The 25,344-nt window shown below is 41.1% G+C and overlaps 1 protein-coding gene across 11 annotated transcripts in view; it reads right to left on the bottom strand.

Annotated features, from left to right (window-relative positions):
• SCAI (suppressor of cancer cell invasion) overlaps positions 1-25,344 on the bottom strand; it is a 190,187-nt gene that overhangs the window by 100,350 nt on the left and 64,493 nt on the right. For 5 of the 11 annotated variants that reach the window (XR_012424400.1, XR_012424401.1, XR_012424398.1 and 2 more), the window contains exon 3: positions 6,256-6,324. The exons of 4 other annotated variants lie outside the window; for them this stretch is intronic. Coding sequence is in view for 1 of the 7 variants with exons in the window: in XM_045372621.3 (XP_045228556.2) it covers positions 6,256-6,324 (69 nt within the window). In the remaining 6 variants the exon portion in view is untranslated. Of the gene's footprint in view, positions 1-835; positions 959-6,255; positions 6,325-25,344 lie in introns of all 11 variants that reach the window. 2 more of the 11 variants (XR_012424403.1, XM_045372623.3) reach the window with 1 other exon arrangement.

Genomic DNA, 25,344 nt, shown 5'->3' with positions numbered 1-25,344 from the left:
GTGGAGGTTGAGGTGAGCCAAGATCATGCCACTGTACTCCAGCCTGGGCGACAGAGCAAGACTCCGTTTCAAAAATAATAAACTGTAAGTATGAGTGAACTAATGGATTTCCGAAGACATGGACATACATGCATGGTGTGTGTGTCTACATAAGCACACGCAGATGCATACTCCCTAGCTCTGCAATTCTGTCTACTGAGAGGGCCTTGGAGCAGTGACCATCTTCCCTCCCCAGTGGTATGAACGTTTCTAGCACCTAGCTCTTGACCTCTAATACCATTCTCCAATAAAAGGAACCAGACATCTTTGGAGAATTGTAATTCACTAATTATAGCACAGGGGTAGAAAAAGTACAGGATGAATCTGGAATATCTTGTGGCAGTAAGCAAGAAAGTGCTCAAGGAATGCCAAAGACATGTCCAAAAGACATAGGATCAAGATTGAAGGAGATCCCACTGGCCAAATGGGGTAATTTCAGCATCAATACCAATAATAATAGCAATGGATTAAAACCCATTGACAAAATAAGAAATCATGAATCAATACAGATATAAATAAATGAGTGAATAAATGGAAAGTGTGGTAGTAAATGGGATAGTTTCTGAATACTTCCCCCATAAACTACACATTACTTCCAAGGGAAAAGTAACTTCACAGCAGTAAAACCTGGCAGACACTGCCTTGATCAAATGATCAAAGTAACATCATTAGTAATCAGACAAATCAAAGTCCCATGCAATGAGAAGTGTTGTTCCCGTCAAAGATCTGTAGCCTGAGTCTAATCATGAGGAAATAGAGAAAACCAAGTTGGGGGACATTCTACAGAATAACCAACCTGTAATCTTCAAAAATGTCAAGGCCGTTCCTTCAAAGAAAAGGGAAAACTGAGGTATAATGTCTGATTCTCCCTGGATCCTTCTATTGAGACAACTGGTAAGGCCTGAATGGGGTCTAAGGACTAGACAGGAGTAAAATTTCAGTGTTAATAAGAAAGATGTTCAACTACCAATAATAAATTGGTGAACAAAATACAAACAGTAAAATACAGTAACAAAATACAAACCTAATGCAGCAAAATAAGCACATTAAAACTATACTAACTACAGCAGTTGAACATGCACTGAAACCAGCACAGTTGCTAGAGGCAGTGTAAATTAGTTCAAACCCGTGAGTTTCCCTGAATGTATGAGGGGACATTAAACGGTCATTCTATTAGATCTATCAATTACACTTCAGAAAATTTGTCCTGAGGTTAACTGTCATTACTGGTAAATTACTCATAACACAAGAACTGGTGAAGAATCACTAGCATCTGGGACATTCTTCAAAATCTATCTTTCCAGTCTCACCTTCCATTAGCACACACATACCTATTCTCTGACAACAATAAAACACTTGAAAGCCTCTGAACAAATCCTACTCTTATACAGCATCATGATTTACATACTATTCCCCTGGCCTATTTTGTTCACCTACCAAATTTATATTCATAGTTGAAGACACCATTCAAATGACTTTTCAGTGAAACTTTTCTTGAAAATCTAAATCTCTCCCTGGCACCTACTTATGATCAAGTCAGTAGGGGCTTCTTCGGTTACTTCACAAAAAAGTTAAACAAATATACCAATTATTTGTTTTCTGAAAAGTCTATCTCACCATCTAGACACACATTGTCCAAAAGTGTAGTCATTAGCCATTTGTCACTATTTAGCACCTGAAACATGGCTACTCTGAATTGAGATGTGCTGTAAATGTGAGGTATAAGTGTAAAATATGCCAGGCTTAGAAGGCTTAGTATGAAAAAAAAAAGCCCTGGCAGAGAGTGAAAGAAAACTGATAAAGATATATGGCAACATAAAGATGGCATTAATATGTAATCCTAGCAACAGCATTGTTTGTTAAGATAATTCTCAGCAGACATCTTCAGAGTGGCTTCAAAGTAGTTCCAACTGTCTTGCAAACAGCCAGGTATTCTGAATACATAACCAAAAAGATCATCATGTATATTTTTAAATCTTTCAGTATGCTAGTGATATGGATTGGCCCACCCAAATCTCAACTTGAATTGTATCTCCCAGAATTCCCACGTGTTGTGGGAGGGACCCAAGGGGAGGTAACTGAATCAGGCCATCTTTCCCATGTTATTTTCATGATAGTGAGTAAGTCTCATGAGATCTGATGGTTTTCTCAGGGGTTTCCTTTTTGCTTCCTCCTCATTTTCTCTTGCCACTGCCATGTAAGAAGTACCTTTTGCCTCCGGTCATGATTCTGAGGCCTCCCCAGCCATGTGGAACTATAAGTCCAATTAAACTTCTTTTTCTTCCCAGTCTCAGGTATGTCTTTATGAGTGGCATTAAAATGGACTAATACAGCTAGGTCGCATAAGACAAATAGTTTGTGTTTCATGATTTTCTCAGTGTTTCTATTCAAGTATTTTATAAATATACCATCCTTCTTGTAGCTGCTACTTATCACATTCTACTCTAATTAATTACAGAAACCTGTGCCTCACGTCATACCAGATTATAAAGTCCTTGGCCAGGTGTGGTGGCTCACGCCTGTAATCCCAGCACTTTGGGAAGCTGAGGCGGGCAGATCACAAGCTCAGCAGATCGAGACCATCCTGGCTAACACGGTGAAACCCCGTCTCTACTAAAAATCAACAAATTAGCCCAGCGTGGTGGTGGGCGCCTGTAGTCCCAGCTATTTGGGAGGCTGAGGCAGGAAAACGGCATGAACCCAGGAGGCGGAGCTTGCAGCGAGCCAAGATTGTGCCACTGTGCCCCAGCCTGGGCAACAGAGCGAGACTCGGTCTCAAAAAAAAAAAAGAAAAAAAAAAAAAGTCCTTAAGTGCTAAACCCATGTTACATTTATTCTTGCTCTTCAACTAAACCTCCAACAGAACTTCAGATACCTCAAGCACTTATTTCAGTCTTATGAATTGAAATGGATTATGATAATAGTTTTGGACAAAGTGATATAAAACCTGAACTTAAGGCTGGGTGTGGTGGCTCACGCCTGTAATCCCAGCACTTTGGGAGGCCGAGGCAAGTGGATCATGAAGTCAGGAGATCAAGACCATCCTGGCCAACATGGTGAAACGGTGTCTCTACTAAAAACACAGAAATTAGCTGGGCATGGTGGCACGTGCCTGCAAAGAGAATCGGGAGGCTGAGGCAAGAGAATCATCTGAACCAGGGTGTAGGAGGTTGCAATGAGCCAAGATTGCACCACTGTGCTCCAGCCTGGCATCACAGCAAGACTCCATCTCAAAAAAAAAAAAAAAAAAGTAAAAAAGTAAAATGCTGTATAAGTACTAATGAAGTCAAACAATAGAATAGTTTTAATTATAAACTCCCCCTCCCAAAAAGAAGCAAGGCCCGGCGCGGTAGCTCACGCCTATAATCCCAGCACTTTGGGAGGCTGAGGTGGGCGGATCACTTGAGATCAGGAGTTCGAGACCAGACTGGCCAACATGGCAAAACCCCATCTCTACTAAAAATACAAAAATTAGATAGGCATGGTGGCACGCACCTGTAATCCCAGCTACTCAGGAGGTGAAGGTTGCAGTGAGCCAAGATCGCACCACTGCACTTCAGCCTGGGTGACACAGTGAGAATCAATCTCAAAAAAAAAAAGAAAAAAAAAATGAATGACTATAGAAAAGACAGGACAAATGGAAGGCAAAGAGTATAACAGTAAAATTAAAACACAATATGTCAGTAGCTACAATATATTTTAATGGACTAAGTAATAAAATTTAATGATGAAGTCCATCAGATTGGATTTAAGAAAAAAAATACATGAGTAAAAGATTGAAAAAGGTTGAAAGTCAAAGTATGGGAAATACATACCTTGAAACATCAACCAAAAGGTAAGAAGCATAGCTACGTTATTATCAGGCAACACTGACTTTAAGTCCCCCCCCCAAAAAAAAAAATCAATATAGATGAAAAGTATTTCCTAGTGACAAAGTGTTCAATTCAATATATCCCTTTTATCTTTTTATCTTTTTTTTTTTTTTTTTTTTTTTGAGACAGAGTTGCACTGTTACCACCCAGGCTGAAGTACAATGGCAGGATCTTGGCTCACTGCAACCTCCACCTCCCAGGTTCAAGTGATTCTCCTGCCTCAGCCTCCCAAGTAGCTGGGATTACAGACATGCACCACAACGCCTGGCTAATTTTTGTATTTTTAGTAGAGACTGTTTCACCATATTGGCTAGGCTGGTCTTGAACTCCCGACCTCAGGTGATCCCCCTGCCTCAGCTTCCCAACGTGCTGGGATTACAGGTATGAGCCACCATGCCCAGCCAATTCAATATATTTCTAAATATCATATGCACCTAATAACATAGCCGCAAAATATATAAACAAAAATGGATAAAACTAAACGAAGAAATAGACAAATCCACAATCATAATGGGAAATTTTAGAACATATCCCTCAGTAACAAAAGAATAATAAAAAAAGACTAACGATAGTAGGATTTTTTTAATCCTCATTAATAAAGTTGACCTAACTGAAATGCAGAGAACCATACAGCTACAAACTGTAGTTTATGTCTTTTTTATTCACATACCCATGGAGCAATCATAAAGATCAATTCTAGACGGCTGCTGTGGTTCAAATAAATAAATAAATTAATTAATTAATACTAATTCTCAAAAATACTCCATCTCAAATAAGTAAATAAATACTAATTCTATGCTAGATATAAACCAAGTCCCTACATGTCACAAAGAATTAAAATTACAGTATGCCTTCTGACCACACGGCAAGTAAGTGAGAAATCAATAGCCAAAACATTACTAAAAAAATTCTAAGCCTAGCGCAGTTGCTCATGCCTGTAATCTCAGCACTTTGGGAGGCTGAGGTGGGTGGATCACCTGGGGTCAGGAGTTCGAGACCAGATTGGCCAACATGGTGAAATCCCATCTCTACTAAAAATACAAAAATTAGCTGGGCGTGTTGATGGGTGCCTGTAATCCCAGCTACTTGGGAGGCTGAGGCAGGAAAATCACTTGAACCCAGGAGGTGGAGGTTGCAGTGAGCCAAGATCGCGCCACTGCACACTAGCCTGGGTGACAGAGTGGAACCCTATCGCAAAAAAAAAAATTAAAATTAAAATTAAAAAATCCCATGTTTGGAAATTAAGAAATATCCATGTAAATAATTAATGGGTCAAAAAATCATAATGAAAAGTAGAAAATATTCTGAACTGATTCACAATGAAAATTAAAGTTTATGGATACAGATAATTCTATGCTGAGAGAGAAATGGCTGGCCTTTAAACATATATATTTAAAAAGAGGTGAGGAAATGAACAGCCAATAGGAGCAGCCAATTAAACCCAAAGAAAATAGAGGGCAATAAATTTACATAGATGAAATTAATTAAATAAGAAACACAACAAAGTCAACAAAATAAAGTTAGTTCTTTAAAAAGACTAATAAAACCCTGGCAAGAATGACCTATGGGGGAAAAAAAAACAACGGAGATTAATACCAAAAATGAAAAAAAGGAGTATCACTGCTGAAAACAAAAAGATCACAACAGGAATATTATAAATAACTTAATGCCATCAATGTGAACATTTAAGTAAAACAGACAAACATTAAGAAAAACATTTTTTGCTAAACCTGATACAGAAAGAAATTTTGAAGAGTTCTAGATCTACTGAAAAATTGACAGCCTAATTGAAAGCCTAACCACAATGAAAACTCCACACCCAGGTAGTTTCATTGGTAAATTTATAAAAAACAACTAAAGAAGACCAAAAAAAAAAAAAGAGGCAATCTTACATAAACTCTTACAGAATATAGAAGGAACATTCCTCAGCTCATTTTATAAGGCCAACATAATTTTGATACCAAACCCTAACAGGGATATTATAAGAAAGCAAAATTACAGGCCATTCTCACTAATGAGTATAGATGCAAATATACTAAGCCAAATGTTACCAAGTCCAATTCAGCAATATATAAAAAGGACATGACAAAATTGGACTTATTTTAGGAATGTAAAGTTGGTTTGATATTTGAAAATCAATCACTGTAATTTACCACACAAGTAGAATAAAGGAGAAAAATCATACTACAATTGCTCAACAGATGCACAACTCACATTTGGTAAAATTTAACATTGGCTCACAATTAAGAAAAAAAAAAAACCAACTCAGCAAACTAGGAACAGAAAGGGAGCTTCATTAATTTCATAAAGGGTATGTATTTTAAAATTATAGCAAAAATCATACTTTTCAGTGAAATGTTGATATCTTTCCCCTTGAGATTGTGAATGACTGCTATCACCAGAACCTCTGATACTGTATTGAATAAAGAAAAAAAGAAAACAAAAAAGATATAAGCTGTTATTATTTGTACATAACATGAACATTTCCATAGAAATTTCAAAAGAATCTACATGTAATTATCAGAACTAACCAGCGAGTTTAGCAAAGTTTCTGGATAAAAGGTCAACACATATAAAGGTTAAGTATATTTCTATACTCCCAAGAACAAAGAAAAAAATTTTAAATAAATTTAGTGTAGCCTAAGTGTACAGTGATTATAAAATCTACAGAAGCGTATGGTCGGTCCTAGGCCTTCACATTCACTCACCACTTGCTCACTGACTCACCCAGAGCAACTTCCAGTCCTGCAGGCTCCATTCATGGTAAGTGCCCTGATAGCTGTACCATTTTTTATTTTATTTTATTTTATTTTACTTTATTTTATTTTGTTTTATTTTTTAAGACGCGGCTGTGCTTGGAACCATTTTTTAATCTCTCATGTTGTGTTTTTACTGTACCATTTCTATGTTTAGATATGTTTGAATATACAAGTACTTAACATTGTATAATTGCTAACAGTATTCAGTACAGTACCATGCTGTACGGGTTTGCAGCCCAGGAGCAACAGGCTGTACCATGAAGCCAAGGTATGTAGGAAGGCTATACCATCTAGTCTGTGTAAGTACACTCTATGATATTTGCACAACAAAATCGCCTCACGACACATTTCTCAGAACATATCCCTGTTGTTAAGCAACACGACTGTATATATAAATTACGTGAGGAGATTGGAAATCTATAAACAAGATCAATTCAACAGACACTTGTGGGAAGCACATGGGTAAACATATCACAAGAGTAGAAGTAGAGACAAAGGAAAAAGAACATATATTTTAATGGGTTGAATTGTGTCCCCTCAAAAGATATGTTGAAGTCCTAACTTCTGGTACCTGTGAATAGGACGGGACCTTCTTTGGAAACAAGGGTTTTGCAGATGTAATTAAGGCCTAAGTTAAGATGACATCATGCTGGAGTAGAGTGGGCCCTGAATACAATGTGACTGTTGTCCTTAAAGAGCAGAGGAGACACAGAGACAGACACCCAGGGAAGGGAGAGTGCCATGTAAAGACAGACAAGAGGGAAGGCAGCCACGTGAAGAAGGAGGCAGAGATCAAAATCACGCAGCTGCAAGCCAAGGAACGCCAAGGATTGCTGGCAACTGTCAGAAGCCGGGAGAGAGGCCTGGAACAGATTTCCCTTCTGAGTTGCTAAGAAGGAACCAATTCTGCAACCACTTAATTTTGGATTCTGGCCTCCTGAACTATGAAAGCATAAATTTCTGTTGTTTTAAGCCACCCAGCTTGTCATTTCTCATTTTGGTCTTAATTTGCATTTCTCTGACAACTAATGAAGTTCAATACCCTTTCATTTGTTACAGCAGGCCTGGGAAACTAATACATAGATACATAATACATCGATAGAGTCCTTACACAGATTACAAAATGGGCAAACAAGCAAAACAACGAGCAGGGACAACTGCTCAAAGACATATTTTGCTGAGTAAAGAAAATTTGGCAAATTATTGACCTGGCTTGTTGACAATTACTTTTTATAGGAAGTTTGTGACAAAGCAACAATCTCTGGATTGAATTCTGAGTAAGTGTTGGTAACATGAAAGTCTGAAAGAAATCTTGAAAGAAAATAATGTTAAGTCTGCATTACATTATACCAGTATGCATAAAGTGGAGTCATAACAGCAGTGGAAAGGGCCCTGATCTAGGACAAAAGCCCGAGTATTTCTGTTGCTAACACTTACTAGCTATGTGATTTTAACCAAAAATAACTGTAGTTAACACTTTGATTGCAAGTTTTTAATCCAGCAAAACAAGAAATTTACAAGCCAGGCATGGTGGCTCACACCTGTAATCCCAGCACTTTGGGAGGCCAAGGCAGGAGGATCGCTTGACACTAGGTGTTCAAGACAAACCTGGGCAACAAAGCAAGACCCCATCTCTACAACAATCAAAAAATTAGCCAGGCATGACAGCATGCACCCAGCTACTCAGGAAGCTGAGGCAAGAGGATCCCTTGAGCCCAGGAGTTTGAGGTTACAGTGAACTGACTGAGCCACCACACTCCAACCTGAATGACAGAGTGAGATCCTGTGTGATAAACAACAAAAACAACAACAAAAAAACACAAAGAGGCTGGGCGTGGTGGCTTATGCCTCTAATCCCAGCACTTTGGGAGGCCAAGACTGACAGCCTGCTTGAAGCAAGTAGTTCAAGACCAGCATGAATAACATGGCAAAACCCCATCTCTATTATTTTCTAAAATTTTTTTATAAAAAAATTAAAAATAAATTTACACATGGCTTGCTCACCTCAGATACCTGTTGTGAAGATAAAAATAAGATTTCAGCTGTAAAATAAGTTTGAAAACACTACATAATATATAATATCACCATCGTTATTATTCCGCACTTAGTGAGGTTTTAAAAACATAAGGAAAAACCCTGTGATCAGACTGAAAAGGGAAACAGGCAGTACATAGGAAAGGAAGAAAAGAAAGGAAGTACATAGGAAAGAAAATAAAAATATAACGAATAATTTGACCGGGCGCGATGGCTCACGCCTATAATCCCAACAGTTTGGGAGGCCAAGGCGGTTGGAAAACTTGAGGTCAGGAGTTCAAGACCAACACAGTCAACATGGTGAAACTCCCGTCTCTACTAAAAATACAAAAAATTAGCCAGGCATGGTGGCATGCACCTGTAATCCCAGTTACTCGGGAGGCTGAGGCAGGAGAATCACTTTAACCAAGAGGCAGAGGTTGCAGTGAGCCAAGATCAAGCCACTGTACTCCAGCCTGGGAGACAGAGCAAGACTCCATCTCAAGAAAAAAAAAATTAAAAAACAAAAACATTTATTCTGACAAAGATAGGAGAGCATTTATGGAAATCAAATGCTAAGAAAGGGATCATTTCGTTATGAGCTCAGAATTTTTTTTTTTTTTTTTTTTTTGAGACGGAGTCTCACTCTTGTCACCCAGGCTGGAGTGCAGTGGCGTGATCTCAGCTCACTGCAACCTCTGCCTCCTGGGTTCAAGCAATTCTCCTGCCTTAGCCTCCTAAGTAGCTGGGATTACAGGCGCCCGCCACCACATCTGGCTGATTTTTGTACTTTTAGTAGAGATGGGGTTTCACCACGTTGGCCAGGCTGGTCTCAAACTCCCGACCTCAGGTGATCCACCCACCTCGGTCTCCCAAAGTGCTGAGATTACAGACATGAGCCACCGTGCCTGGCCATGAGCTCATATTTTTAAAAAACATACAAAGAGATGGAATGGCTGTATAATTAAGAGTGAGCATAAAATACTATCACATGTTGTCTCAGTATGTGATAAATGGAATATTAATAATACCTAGCTCTTAAGGTTGGACAATAAAATGAACTAACAGATATGAAACTGTGCTATAAATTACACTATACCATGAAATTGTTAGTTGCAAAATTGTTGCAAATACACTCCGAAACAGCACAAATTGAAAAATACCAAGTACAAAAAGTGTTGAATATGTGCGTGTATGTGAGGGGTGATGATGATGGTTTTGCCATATTCAGTATAAACAGAATAGCTACCACTTGGTACAGATGGCATTCCTATAATGGGAACAAATGACAGAGCTCTAAAAGCTGGTCCTTACCACAGTGTGAAGCATCTTCATGTATCAAGGATAGCATAAAATTATCATGAATTATACACAAATTATTTTCTAAAAACAATCTTTTTTTTTTTTTTTTTGAGACATAGTCTCACCCTGTTGCCCAGGCTTGAGTGCAGTGGCGCAATCTCGGCTCACAGCAACCTCCACTTCTCAGATTCAAGCAATTTTCCTGCCTCAGCCTCCAAGTAGCTGGCATTACAGGCACCTGCCACCAAACCCAACTAGTTTTTGTATTTTTAGTAGAGACAGGGTTTCACCATGTTGGCCAGGCTGGTCTAGCACTCCTGACCTCAAGTGATCCACCTACCTCAACCTCCCAAAGTGCTAGGATTGCAAGCGTGAACCACCACACCCGGCTGAAACAATCTTTTTGTCTTATTCCAACATGTTACTGAAGTTAAATCACTAGGCCAGGCATAGTGGCTCACGCCTGTAATCTCATGCCTGTAATCCCAAGGTAGGAGGATTGCTTGAGGCCAAGAGTTCAAGACTAGCCTGGGCAATATCTGATATGGTTTGGCTGTGTCCCCACCCAAATTGCATGTTGAATTGTAGCTCCCATAATTCCCATGTGTTGTGGGAGGGACCCAGTGGGAGATAATTGAATCATGGGGGCATTTTCCCCCATACCGTTCTCATGGTAGTGAACAAGTCTCACAAGATCTGATGGTTTTATAAGAGGAAACCCTTTCACTTGGTTCTCATTTTCTCTTTTGTCTGCTGCCATATTAGATGTGCTTTTCGCCTTCCACCACGATTGTGAGGCCTCCTAGCTCCATGGAGGTGTGAGTTCATTAAACCCCTTTTCCTTTATATCACCCAGTCTCAGGTATGTCTTTATTAGCCGTGTGAAAACGGACTAATACACTATCACAAGACTCTATTAAAAAAATTTTTTTTTTTTTTTTGAGATGGAGTCTTGCTCTGCCGCCCAGGCTGGGGTGCAGTGGCCGGATCTCAGCTCACTGCAAGCTCCGCCTCCCAGGTTTACGCCATTCTCCTGCCTCAGCCTCCCGAGTAGCTGGGACTACAGGCGCCCGCCACCTCACCCGGCTACTTTTTTGTATTTTTTTTTTAGTAGAGATGGGGTATCACCGTGTTAGCCAGGATGGTCTCGATCTCCTGACCTCGTGATCCGCCCGTCTCGGCCTCCCAAAGTGCTGGGATTACAGGCTTGAGCCACCGCGCCCGGCCAAAAAAATTTTTTTTTTAATTAGCCTGGCATGGTGTTGTGTGCCTATAGTCCTAGCTATGAGGACGGCTGAGGTGGAAGGATCACTTGAGCCCAGGAGTTCTAGGCTGCAATGAACAGGACTGTACCACTGCACTACAGTCTGGGTGACAGAATGAGACTAACGCAAAGAAAAAAAGTTACATGCTATGATAATAATGAAAAGAGAAATGCATAGGTACCAAACTTCTTGTTGATCAATGTATAGAGAAATTGAATAATACCATGAGGACAGAGAGTTTAAGAAAAGGAAGCCAAAGGAGTTTTGGCATGGAGCCGCAGTGATACACAGCCAGAAGGCCATTTGTAAAATACTGCCCACAAGACTATAAGGACATCATTTTGCCTATCAAATATAGAAAAAGAGAGATGTTTATCTAACACACACAACTACACAAATTCCAGTACTAACTCAACTGAGACATAGCACAACCTAGCAGAAAGCACTGCAGTGAAAGGGAAAAAAGGCAGGAAAAAAAAGAGAACACACAACTGCTTGATTCACAGGGCAAAAGGAGTGTTGGTTAATCAGAGTAAATGTTGGCTCCGCTTGCTGTATTCTGCATTGTCTCTAGTAAGTCCATTCCTATTGAGGAAACTAAGTTCTGATTAGCATGAGGTGTTCAGGGCAAAAGAACAAATTACTTTCACTGCTTAAGGCATACAGATCTGCATGCATTTGTTTCAATGCCAGTGTCAGAAGGGAAAACTAAAGAGGGCAAGAGACAGGGGATAGTAGAGATTCTTTTTCTTTTTTTTTTTGAGACGGAATCTTGTTCTGTCGCCAGGCTGGAGTGCAGTGGTGTGATCTCAGCTCACTGCAACCACTGCCTCCCAGGTTTAAGCGATTCTCCTGCCTCAGCCTCCCGAGTAGCTGGGACTACAGGCGGGCACCACCAAGCCCTGCTAATTTTTGTAGTTTTAGTAGAGACGGGGTTTCACCATGTTGGCCAGGATGGTCTCGATCTCCTGACCTCGTGATCTGCCCGCCTCGGCCTCCCAAAGGGCTGGGATTACAGGCCTGAGATAGTACAGATTCTTATTACTGAGAAAAGATATAGTTACATTAAAAATTTCTTCTTACTCAACTGTATTAAGAATTATATCATTCCAATGTACAAAAGTAACAATGAAGCAAACAGTGTTTAATAACTGAGAGTATAAATGAAGAAATAAAACAGAAAAACTTGAAAAATGCAGAAAATAGCTTTTAAAAATTTATTCCTATGACTTCTTTTTCTACTTTTTTATTGTGGTAAAATATACATATTTACCATCTGAACCATTTCTAAGTGTACAGTGCAGTGGTACTGAGTACATTCATAGTGTTGTATAGCCATCACCACCATCTATCTCCATTTTCATCTTGTAAAACTGAAATTCTATACCCATTACATAATAACTCCCCCATTTTCCCCTCCTCCTAGCCCCTGGCAGCCACCAATCTACTTTCTGTCTCTATAGGTTTGACTCCTCTAAGAATATCATGTAAGTGGAATCATATAGTATTTATCTTTTTGTGTCTAGCTTATTTCACTTGGCATTATGTCCTCATGATCCATCCATGGTGTAGCATATATCAGTACTTCCTTCCTTCTTAAGGCTGAAAAATATGCCCTTGTTTTTATATACCATATTTTGCTTCTCCATTCATCCACTGATGGACACATGGTTGCTGCCATGTTATAACTATTGTGAATAATGCTGCTATGAACATGGGTATACAAATACCTCATCAAGAACCTGCTCTCAATTCTTTTGGGTATAAACCTAGAAGTAGAATTGCTGGATCATATGAGGGTTCTATTTTTAAGTTTTTGAGGAACTGCCATATTGTTTTCCACAGTGGCTGTATCATTTTATAGTCCCACCAACAATGCACAAGAGCTCCCACTTCTCCATGTTTCTCAATACTTGTTATTTTCTATTTATTACTATTATTCCTTCTTGATAGCAGCCATCTGAATGAGTGTAGTTTTGATTTGCATTTCTCTAAAGACAAGTGATGTTGAGCATCTTTTCACCTGCTTATTGGCCATTTGTACATCTTCTTTGCAGCAATGTCTATCCTATGACTCTGTTTATGCAGTAAAAAGACACTTATACAAGGGCATTTTTAAAATAAATGTAATATAAAGACAGAAAAGAAACAAAAAACAAAAATAAAAATAAATAAATGTGTAAATAAAATGAAGAGTACAGGATTTAATCACTCTGAAAAGGTTTTTTTCCCCTGTATGGTTAGTCAAATACCCTCACATTTCAGACTGCAGGCTTCTGTTCTTCCTATTCTTCCAAAAGCTCCCAATTTCCTTAAGCACTCTCAATTTTTTTTTTTTTTTTTTTTTTTTTTTTGAGACGGAGTCTCACTCTGTCACCCAGGCTGGAGTGCAGTGGCGGGATCTCGGCTCACTGCAAGCTCCACCTCCAGGGTTCACGCCATTCTCCCGCCTCAGCCTCCGAGTAGCTGGGACTACAGGCGCCCGCCACCATGCCCGGCTAGTTTTTTTTTGTATTTTTAGTAGAGACAGGGTTTCACCATGTTAGCCAGGATGGTCTCGATCTCCTGACCTCGTGATCCACCCGCCTCGGCCTCCCAAAGTGCTGGGATTACAGGCTTGAGCCACTGCGCCCAGCCAATTTTTTTTTTAAGATAAAGTCTTGCTCTGTCACCCAGGTTGAAGTGCAACAACACAATCTTGGCTCACTACAACCCCCACCTCCCAGGTTCAAGCGATTCTCCTGCCTCAGCCTCCCGAGTAGCTGGGATTACAGGCGCCCACCACCATGTCCGGCTAATTATCATATTTTTAGTAGAGATGAGGTCTCACCATGTTGGTCAAGCTGGTCTCGAAATCCTGACCTCAAGTGATCCGCCCACCTCAGCCTCCCAAAGTGTTGGGATTACAGGCATGAGCCACCACGCCTGGCCTCATTCTGCCTTATTTTCAGGATAGTTACTACTTCTCTCAGTGGCAAAGAACAGATAGAATCTCCTAAGGATTTCCAGGCTTGCAGTTATGCTGGTTCCCAAACCCAAACTTGACCCAATTTAAATACAAACCCAATAAAATCTAAACTCTTATATTATTAATATGAAAAAACTGGCCAGGGATGGTGGCTCATGGGATTACAATCCCAACACTTTGGGAGGCCGAGGTGGGCAGATCACCTGGAGTCAGGAGTTCGAGACCAGCCTGACCAACATGGTGAAACCCCCCCGTCTCTACAAAAAATACAAAATTAGGCAGGCATGGTGGCGCATGTCTGTAATCTCAGCCACTCAGGAGGCTGAGGCAGGAGAATCACTTGAACCCAGGGGGCAGAGGTTGCAGGATCACACCACTGCACTCCAGTCGGGGCAGTAAGAGTGAAACTCCATCTCAAAAAAAACAAAAGATGAAAAACTAAGGTCCAGTTAGTTGGTTATCTAAAAACAATACATACAAACAAGATGCATGGAATGACTATTTATGAAGCTAATGGGGCAGGAAACACAAAAATACACAAAATGAAAGAAAGCATCCAAAATATGAATCTGAAGACAGATGTAAGGAAGCATGACTCAAAGCCGCCTACTCCTAACAATTCATTCAAACTGTCTCTAGTAGAGAACTCACAATGTAGTTTCATTTAAATAACCATTTATTTATTTATAACACTAAAACTCAAGAGGAAACAAGCGATGTAAGCAAGGGCCTCAATCACCAACCAACGAGCTATTACTTCTATATTTCTATTTAGTCTGTAAAGAAGTGCAGGCCACACAGATCACACAGGTGTTTCATTCTTTTTTTTTTTTTTTTTTTTTTTTTTTTTGAGACGGCTTCTCACTCACTCTGTGGCCTAGGTTGGAGTGCAGTGGCATGATCTCCTGGCTCACTGCAACCTCTGCTCTCAGGTTCAAGCAGTTCTCCTGCCTCAGGCTCCCAAGTAGATGGGATTACAGGCATGCACCACCACACCCAGCTAATTTTGTGTGTGTGTGTGTGTGTGTGTGTGTGTGTGAGAGATAGAGTTTCGCTCTTGATGCCCAGGCTGGAGTGCAGTGGCACGATCTCTGCTCACAACAACCTCCGCCTCTGGGTTCAAGTGATTCTCCTGCCTCAGCCTCCCAAGTAGCTGGGATTACAGGCATGCACCACCATGCCCAGCTAATTTTGTATTTTTAGTAGAGACAGGGTTTCGCCATGTTGACCAGGCTGGTCTTGAACTCCTGACCTCAAGTTTTCCAACCGCCTCGGCCTCCCAAAGTGCTGGGATTATAGGCATGAGCCACCAAGCCCGGCCTTGTTGTATTTTTAGTAGAGATGAGGTTTCACCATGTTGGCCAGCCTGGTCTTGAACTCCTGACCTCAAGCAATCCACCCTCAACGGCCTCCCAAAGTGCTAGGATTACAGGTGTGAACCACCACACTCAGCCAACAGACATTTCCTTGTTGAACAATCATATACAAAGATGAAAGCAACAGTGGCCAATAGGCCAACAGTCTCTGTATGTAGTACAGATACAAACAACACGAAAATCATTAGGGGACATTGGAACAACATCTCAGCATACTCTGACAGAAGGCTGTTAGTCATCAAATGTTGGGTTAATTTGTGCTAAGCAAAACGACAACAGTAAAAATGACCCACTGAAAGATACTTATGAGCCAGGTACGGTGGCTGATACCTGTAATCTCAGCACTTTGGGAGTCCGAGGCAGGTGGATCACTTGAGGTCAGGAGTTCGAGACCAGCTTGGCCAACATGGTGAGACCCCATCTCTACTAAAAATACAATAATTAGCCGGTCCTGGTGGCATGCGCCTGTAATCCCAGCTACTCAGGAAGCTGAGGTAGGAGAATCGCTTGAACCCGGGAGGCAGGGGTTGTAGTGAGCCAGGATCGCACCACTGTACTCCAGCCTCGGCCAGAGTGAGTGAGAAGCCATCTCAAAACCAAAACAAAAACAAAACACTGTGCGTGTGGTCTGCACTTCCAAAGAAAAAAGAAAAAAGAAAATATGGATGGCTGGGCGGTGGCTAGCCTCTGTAATCCCAGCACTTTGGGAGGTCGAGGCAGGCAAATTGTTTGAGTTCAGGACGAGACCAGCCTGGACAATGTGGTGAAACACCATTTTTCTCTTCTTTTTTTTTTTTTTTTTTTTTTTGAGACAGAGTCTCACTGTGTCACCTAGGCTGGAGTGCAGTGGCGTGATCTCAGCTCACTGCAACCCTCCGCCTCCCAGTTTCTAGTGATTCTCCTGCCTCAGTCTCCCTAGTAGCTGGAACTACAGGCAAGCGCCATCACACCTGGCTAATGCAAATTTTTAGTAGAGACGAGGTTTTATTCACCATGTTAGCCAGGCTGGTCTTGAACTGCTGACCTCAGGTGATCCACCCGCCTTGGCCTCCCAAAGTGCTGGGATTACAGGCATGAGCCACCACGCCCAGCCGAAACTCCATTTTTCTACAAAAAAAATGAAAAAATTAGCTGGGCATGGTGGTGTGTGCCCATAGTCCCAGCTACTTGGGAAGCTGAGGTGGGAGCACCATTGCACTCCAGCTTGGGTGACAGAGCCAGTCCCTACTCATATGGTTACATGATATATTCCGTGACAATTCTGCTTTCCTACATTTCATGTTTTGTCTACAATAAATTGGATGCATGATAGGTAAGAAAAGAATAAACTTTTCCTCAAAAGAGAAAGAAAAGTTACTTTTCCTTTAAGCAGTAACTGATTGGTTATATTTGTTTTTTCTTGGAATACTCTATGGTATGGATATGTCACATTTTGTTTCTCCTTTCATCAGTTGATGAACAGACTTACACTTTTTGGCTACTATGAATAGTACTGCTACAAATATTTGACTACAAGATTTTGTATAGACATGTTTTCATTTATTCTGGGGATATACCACCTAGGAGAATTGCTGGGTCATCTGACAACTCTACCAGACTATTTTCTAAATGTACCATTTCACACATGCAGCAATGTATGAAGTACTGTATTTCTCCATATCCTCAACAACACTTGTTATTATATGTCTAAAGAGATTTGGATTTCCCTGATGGCTTTTCATGTGTTTATTGGGCCTTTGTATAGTTCCTTTGAAGAAATGTCTACTCAGATACTTGACATTTATTTATTTATTTTTGAGATGGAGTCTTGCTCTGTCACCCAGGCTAGAGTCCAGTGGTGCAATCTTGGCTCACTACAACCTCTGCCTCCCGAGTTCAAGCTATTCTCGTGCCTCGGCCTCCCAAGTAGTTGGGATTATAGGCACCTGCCACCATGCTCAGCTAATTTTTGTATTTTTAGTAGAGACAGTGATTCACCATGTTGGCCAGGTTGGACTCGAACTCCTGACCTCAAGTGATCCATCCCCTCTGCCTCCCAAAGTGTTGGGATTACAGGCATAAGCCACCACACCCAGCCTTTGGTGCATTTTTTTAATGAGTTTTCTTTTTATTATTTCATTTTAAGAGTTCATTACACATTCTAGATAAAAAAACACTGCCAGATAAATGATTTGCAAATACATTATTCCTTTTTGTGAGCTGTCTTCACGTTTTTGGATTGCTTATATGTCTATTTTTCTTTTCTCATAGTTAACTTTTATTTTTGTCAAAATAATATATAAACAATAAAAAAGTCAACAATAGGCCAGGCGTGTTGGCTCACATCTGTAATCCCAGCACTTTGGAAGGCTGAGGTGGGCAGATCACCTAAGGTCAAGACTTTAAGATCAGCCTGGCAAATATGGTGAAACTCCATCTCTACCAAAAATACAAAAAATTAGCCAGGCATGGTGCCACATGCCTGTAATCCCAGCTACTCGGAAGGCTGAGGCAGGAGAATCGCTTGAACCCAGGAGGCGGAGGTTGCAGTGAGCTGAGATCACGCCACTGCACTCCAGCTTGGGCGACAAGAGTGAAACTCTGTCTCAAAAAAAGTCAACATTAACCACAAACATTTAAAGACAGTAGTCTGCTGGTTCACCCTTCCTCCCACCAATCCTATACTGCCAGCATCAACAGTTTCCCACTCTTAGGCCAGCCATAGTGGCTCACACTTACAATCCTAGCGCTTTGAGAGGCCAAGGCAGGAGAGTCACTTGAGCCTGGGAATTTGAGACCAGCCTGGGAAACACAGTGAGACTCCTATAAAAAATCTAAAACTTAGGTGGATGTGGTGGTGCACACCTGTAGCCCCAACTACTTGGGAATCTGAGGCAAGAGGATCACTTGAGCCCAGGAGTTCAAGTGAGCCATAACCGTACCACTGTACTCCAGCTTGGGGGATAGAGCAAGACCCTCTCTCTAAAATGTAAGAAAAACCAAAAATCAAAAAACTTTCAATTCTTCTGTTTTACCTGTAGTTTCCTCTATTTTCCTACATAATAAGCTTTCTTGCAATTGCTTGATTCATCTATTTTTGATATTACAGATTTTCTGTAATGGCAAATAAGGGTTTTGTTCTCTTATAGCTCCCAGAGTACCTCCCCCCATCATTAGTTATATTATTATTAATTATATCATTATTTGGGGTTATATAAGCTAATATTTATATTATATATCTTTGGTTAAATCAATCATTAATGCTTAAATTGTGAGCCTTTTTATTGCTTCATTATATGGCACATAATTAAAAGGGAGGGAAGATCAGCATATAATTAGGAAGGCTCCTCAGACATCTATAACTGGAAGTTGGTTGTGCTTCTTTTAAATCCTGTTCCTCGCTTCTTAGTAAATCATTTTCACACTAACTAGTTAAATGCTATACTGCTTAATCAAATTTCATAGAGAAAGCATCTTCATATAAAAATGCCTGGGTTTTTTAACCGACCTTAATTAACAACTCATTAGTTCAAGGATTCCCAGTCTTTGAGTCAACATCCTATTGATACAATGACAATCATAGAATTTACAAGATGGTGTTTAAGAAATCCCTGTTAGCATCCAAATCTATATGCATTGGCAAACATGTTGGTGACTTAAAGAAAAAAAAAAAACTGGTATTTCACGGAACATGAGGAGAAGGATGTAATAAATAAAGACAGTTATTGACCATCAGTTTTCATTCAGCATTCGATTACGAAAGCAGGAATTCGACCCCAAAGTCTGTGAAGGGAATATGTGCACAACACTTAACAAAGCACATGAATTACTCCTTGAATTACAGCGATAAACAAGATGCCATGTGAATTCTAAAAGATACCGTGATTGTACATACTACCAAAAGCAGCTAAAATCTGGGATTGTTTAACTAGAAGGAAGTCACAAAAAAAAAAAAAAAAGAAAAGAGAAGAAAAGAAATTGCCTCTCAGTTCCTTGGATCCTTAGTCACCTGTAGCTGGAAGGAGGAAGAAAAAGGCAGGTGGCCAGGTACAGGAGAAATCAAGCTCCCACGCTCCAGAAACCATGCCAGGCATTTTATATACTTATCATCTGCACACTCCTATAAGGTAAGCACTGTCACCAGAATTTAGAGATGAAAAACAGGCTCAAGTAAATTATTTCTCCAGAGTTACAGTTAGAAAAAAACCCCCAAAGTCATGCTCTTCTTCTCAAAGGACCCTCATAATATGCATCCTTAGATAAAAACACAAAGATTGTGAAATAGAGTTGTCTGATCCTGAGTTATCCCAGTATTTCAAATCCCATACAGCCTACCTCTCCTTTTCCTTAAAACATAAATAAAAGTATTTTCAGGCTTTCCACTACCCAGTGATTGAAAATCACTCTTTGAAAAAAATATTATGAGACCCAAAATAATCACTAAAACAATTTTTAGAAATTGATTTTGGTTATCAGATCTACCTCTCAAGGAATGACTCGAATTACTAGATATTTTACTTTGGGCATGTTATTTAACGTTTCTCAGCCCTCAACTCCAAAACAGAGATTATACTATTTACCCCTCATAAAGCTATTATGGAGATTCTGTTAGACAATATTCATAATATTATGTCACAGAAAGTGCCCATAAACAGTCAATAAAAGGTAGTAAATATTAAAGCTGATAATTTATACCATCAATCACAATCCACTATGATATGGTTTGACTGTGTCCCCACCCAAATCTCATCTTGAATTCCCATGTATTGTGGGAGGGACCCAGTGGGAGATAAACGAATCACGGGGGCAAGCCTTTCCCATGCTGTTCTTCTGATAGTGAGTAAGTCTCATGAGATCCGATGGTTTTAAAAAGGTGAGTTCCCCTGCACAAGTTATCTCTTTGCCTGCTGCCATCCATGTAAGATATGACTTGCTCCTCCTTGCATTCTGTCATGACTGTGAGGCCTCCCCAGCCACATGGAACTGTAAGTCCAATTAAACCTCTTTCTTTTGTAACTGTCAAGTCTCAGGTATGTCTTTGTGAGCAGCATGAAAATGGACTAATACGGTAAATTTGTACCAGTAGAGGTAGGAACAGTTTGGAGGGCTCAGAAGAAGACACGAAAATGTGGGAAAGTTTGGAACTCCAAAGAGACTTGTTGAATGGTTTTGCCCAAAATGCTGATAGTGATATGGACAATAAAATCCAGGTTGAGGTGGTCTCAGATGGAGATAAGGAACTTGTTGGGAACTGGAGCAAAGGCGACTCTTGTTATGTCTTAGCAAAGAGGGGCATTTTGCCCCTACCCTGGAGATTTGTGGAACTTTGAACTTGAGAGGGATGATTTAGTGTATCTGGTGGAAGAAATTTCTAGGCAGCAAAGTATTCAAGAGGTGACTTGGGTGCTGTTTAAGGCTCTCAGTTTTGTTTTGTTTTGTTTGGAGATGCAGTCTTGCTCTGTCGCCCAGGCAGGAGTGCAATGGCACCATTTCGGCTCACTGCAACCTCTGCCACCCGAGTTCAAGCAATTTTCCTGCCTCAGCCTCCTGAGTAGCTGGGACCACAGGTGCACACTGCCACGCCCAGCTAATTTTTTGTATTTTTTAGTAGAGATGGAGGTTCACCATGTTGCCCAGCCTGATCTCAAACTCCTGAGCTCAGGCAATCTGCCCACATCAGTCTCCCAAAGTGCTAGGATTACAGACATGAGCCACCGTGCCCAGCCCTAGGCACTCAGTTTTATAAGGGAAGAAGAGCATAAAAGTTCTGAAAATTTGCAGCCTGACAATGTGACAGAGAGGAGAAATCCATTTTCTGGGGAGACATTCAAGCCAGCTGCAGAAATTTGCATAAGTAATGAGGAGCCCAAAGTTAATCCCCAAGACAACAGAAAAAATGTCCAGGGAATGTCAGAGATCTTCACGGCAGCCCCTCCCATCACAGGCCTGGAGGTCTAGGAGAATATGGTTTTTGGGCCGGGCCCAGGGTCACTGTGCCATGTGCAGTCTAGAGACTTGGTACCCTGCATCCAAGCCACTCCAGCCATGACTAAAAGGGGCCGAGGTACAGCCCAGGCTGTTGCTTCAGAGGGCACAAGCCCTAAGCCTTGGGAGCTTCCACATGGTGTTGGGACTGCAGGTGCATAGAAGTCAAGAACTGAAGTTTGGGAACCTCTGCCTAGACTTCAGAAGAGTATGGAAATGCTTGGAAGCCCAGGCAAAAGTTTGCTGCAGGGGCGGGGCCCTCATGGAGAACCTCTGCTAAGGCAGTTCAGAAAGGAAATGTGGGGTTGGAACTCCCACACAGAGTCCCCACTGGGGCACTGTCTAGTGGAGCTATGAGAAGAGGACCACCATCTTCCAGACCCCAGAATGGTAGATCCACTGACAGCTTGCACTACGCGCCTGGAAAATCTGTAGAAACTCAATGCCAGCCCGTGAAAGCAGCAGGGAGGGAGGCTGTACCCTGCAAAGCCACAGGGGCAGAGCTGCACAAGACCATGTTGCATCAGCGTGACCCGGATGTGAGACATGGAGTCAAAGGAGTTCATTTTGGAGCTTTAAGATTTGACTGCCCTGCTGGATTTCGGACTTGCATGGGGCTTGTAGCCCCTTTGTTTTGGCCAATTTCTCCCACTTTGAATGGCTGTATTTATCCAACACCTGTACCCTCACTGTACCTAAGAAGTCACTAACTTGCTTTTGATTTTACAGGCTCATAGACAGAAGGGACTTGCCTTGCCTTGAATGAAACTTTGGACTTTTGAGTTAATGCTGAAATGAGTTAAGACTTTGGGGGACTGTTGGGAAGGCATGATTGGTTTTGAAATGTGAGGACATGAGATTTGGGAGGGGCCAGGGGCAGAATAAGGTTTGGCTGTGTCCCCACCCAAATCTCATCTTGAATTCCCATGTGTTGTGGGAGGGACCCAATGGGAGGTAACTAAAACAGTGAGGGCAAGTCTTTCCTGTTCTGTTCTCGTGACAGACAGTAAGTCTCATGAGATCTGACGGTTTTAAAAAGAGAAGCTCCCCTGCACAAGCTCTCTCTGCCTGCTGTCATCCATGTAAGATGTGACTTACAGGCCGGGCATGGTGGCTCATGCCTGTAATCCCAGCACTTTAGGAGGCTGGGGCAGGTGGATCACCTGAGGTCAGGAGTTCATGACCAGCCTGGTCAACATGGTGAAACCTCATCTCTACTAAAAATACAAAGATTAGCTGGGTGTGGTGGTGCACGCCTATAATCCCAACTACTCCAGAGGCTGAGGCAAGAGAATTGCTTGAATCCAGGAGGCGGAGGTTGCAGTGAGCTGACGTCGCACCAATGCACTCCACCCTGTGCGATACAGCAAGACTCCATCTCAAAAAAAAAAAAAAAAAAAGACGTGACTTGCTCCTCCTTGCCTTCTGCCATGATTTTGAGGCTTCCTCAGATACATGGAAGTGTAAGTCCAATTAAACCTCTTTCTTTTGTAAATTGCCCAGTCTCGGGTAGTCTTCATCAGCTGCATGAAAACTGAGTAATCACACTGTTAGTTCAATCATGCAACAAATATTGAGAGCCTTCTATGTGCCAGGTGTTTTTCCAGGTGCTAGAACATGGCAGTGAAAAAAAATACCCGCTTTCACAGAGTGTACTTTCTACACTCTGTGAAAGACAAAAATAAAATGAGGATAAATATAATATTCCAAGTGGTAAGAAGTACTATGAAAAAAGTACAGCAGGAAGAGAGAATGACGGAGGGTGATACTTTCACTGGAGTAGGCGAGATGAAGCTTGCAGAGTTCCACTGGAGTGGAGACCTGGATGAAGTGAGGGCTGGGAGATCCAGGTTCCAGGTAGAGGAACAAGTACAAAGATGCTGAGGCAGGTATGTACTTGGTGTATGGAGGAACAAGAGGGTCTGTCTATAAATACAAGAGTAAAAACAAAATTTTTAAACCCAGCCCCTCATAAATTAGTTAAAAATTAGTTAATATGAACAGGACTCTTGGCTGCTGCTTTTTAAGCACTACATAGAAGAGGCCAAGCAGAGACAACAATCCAGACGCCCATGCTCCAGGCTCGTCATCCTGGCTGGGGCCGAAGCTGCTTCTTCTGACTGACCACAGAAAGGGAGCACTCTGGTTCCCCTAGAGAAGCAGCCTTTTTCTAATTTGCACAAAGGTACCATATAGGCCACCTGCAACCCCTTCAGGATTTCCCTTTCTGTAGAATGCATTATGTCTACAATCATCAAAGCAGTGCTAATGGGTCTGTCAACTGAGAAATGAAAACAGACTCATCATGTTAACATAGATTCTATAATGACATTTATTAAAAAATGGTTATAGCATGAGATAACCACAACTTTCCTTGTTATCTTGATATAATTTTTTAAAAATCTAATAAGCTAAATAAGGCTATGTGATACACATACACTCGATGTTAATTCTGAAGACCCAAGTCCAGGTCCCAACTGTTCCATTTTCCCCAAAGTCATGCAGCTTTTACAGTTTTATCAAATTTCAGTTTCTTCATTCGTATTGAGGATAATGAGCACTAACTACCCTATCTTACTAGACTACTGTGACAAATCCTATTACAAAGGAACCATTTTTATTACTACCAATTAAAAAGGCAAATGTAATTATATTGTAATAAAAGTAGACTGTGTCTTTATTAAGGAAAAATATCTTGGGAAGATCAACAGACTTTAAAAGGTTAAAAAAAATCAAGTAATAGATGGGTACAGTGGCTCATGCCTGTAATCCCAGCACTTTGGGAGGCTGAGGTGGGCGGATCACCTGAGGTCAGGGGTTCGAGACCAGCCTTGCCAACATGGTGAAACCCCGGCTCAACTAAAAATACAAAAATTAGCCATGCGTGGGGGTGTGCACCTATAGCCCCAGCTACTCAGGAAGCTGAGGGAGGAGAATCACTTGAACCTAGAGGGCGGGGAATGCAGTGAGCTGAGATTGCGCCACTGCACTCCAGCTCTGGGCAACACAGCAAGACTCTGTCTCAAAGAGAAAAAAAATCAAATAACATATCAGGCTTCTACATTTAAAAGATATTGGCTGGGTGCAGTGGCTCATGCCTGTAATCCCAGCACTTTGGGAGGCCAACGCAGGAGGATTACTTAAGTCCAAGAGTCCCCATTAAAAACTCAGCTAGGTGTTGTGGTGCACACCTATAGTTTCAGCTACTCAGAAGGCTGAGGTAGGAGGATCACTTGAGCTCAGAAGGTTGAGAATGCAGTGAGCCATGATCGCACCTGGGCAACAAAGTGAGACCTTGTCTCAAGATATATGTAATAATTCTTTGCTGCTGAGAAAAACTTGCATCTGAGCCACCTAGAGGGTTAAAATGTGCCATGATGATAATGATGATACCATAAAAAATGAGCAAGACTACTGACTGTCCTCCCAAGAGGACCAAGTGTCAAGCTGACACATCCTCTTCTCCTGGAGGCTCATCAAGTCTTATTCTTCTGTGAAGCCTCTACCCTTAGCAAACATAAGACTTGTCTTTAGACAAGACAGTAATTTTTTAGCCAATTTAAAAGTTATTAAACTGACTTAGCGCCACCATTTCTATCAAACTTTTCTGGAACACTCCTGTCAGAAACTATTTGTTTTTTTCTGAACTCTTAAAACACTTCGCTTATACAGCTCAGTTACCTTAGATCATAGTTATTTGTGTACACTCATCATCCCCTTCCTAAATTGTAAGCTACTTGAAAGCAGTAGCTGTGTGAAATAATCTCTTCCTTAAAGCACCTTATG

This window comes from Macaca fascicularis, chromosome 15, assembly GCF_037993035.2.
Source record: "Macaca fascicularis isolate 582-1 chromosome 15, T2T-MFA8v1.1".
NCBI classification, from domain to species: Eukaryota; Metazoa; Chordata; class Mammalia; order Primates; family Cercopithecidae; genus Macaca; species Macaca fascicularis.
This window is presented reverse-complemented; position numbering and strand designations above follow the sequence as displayed.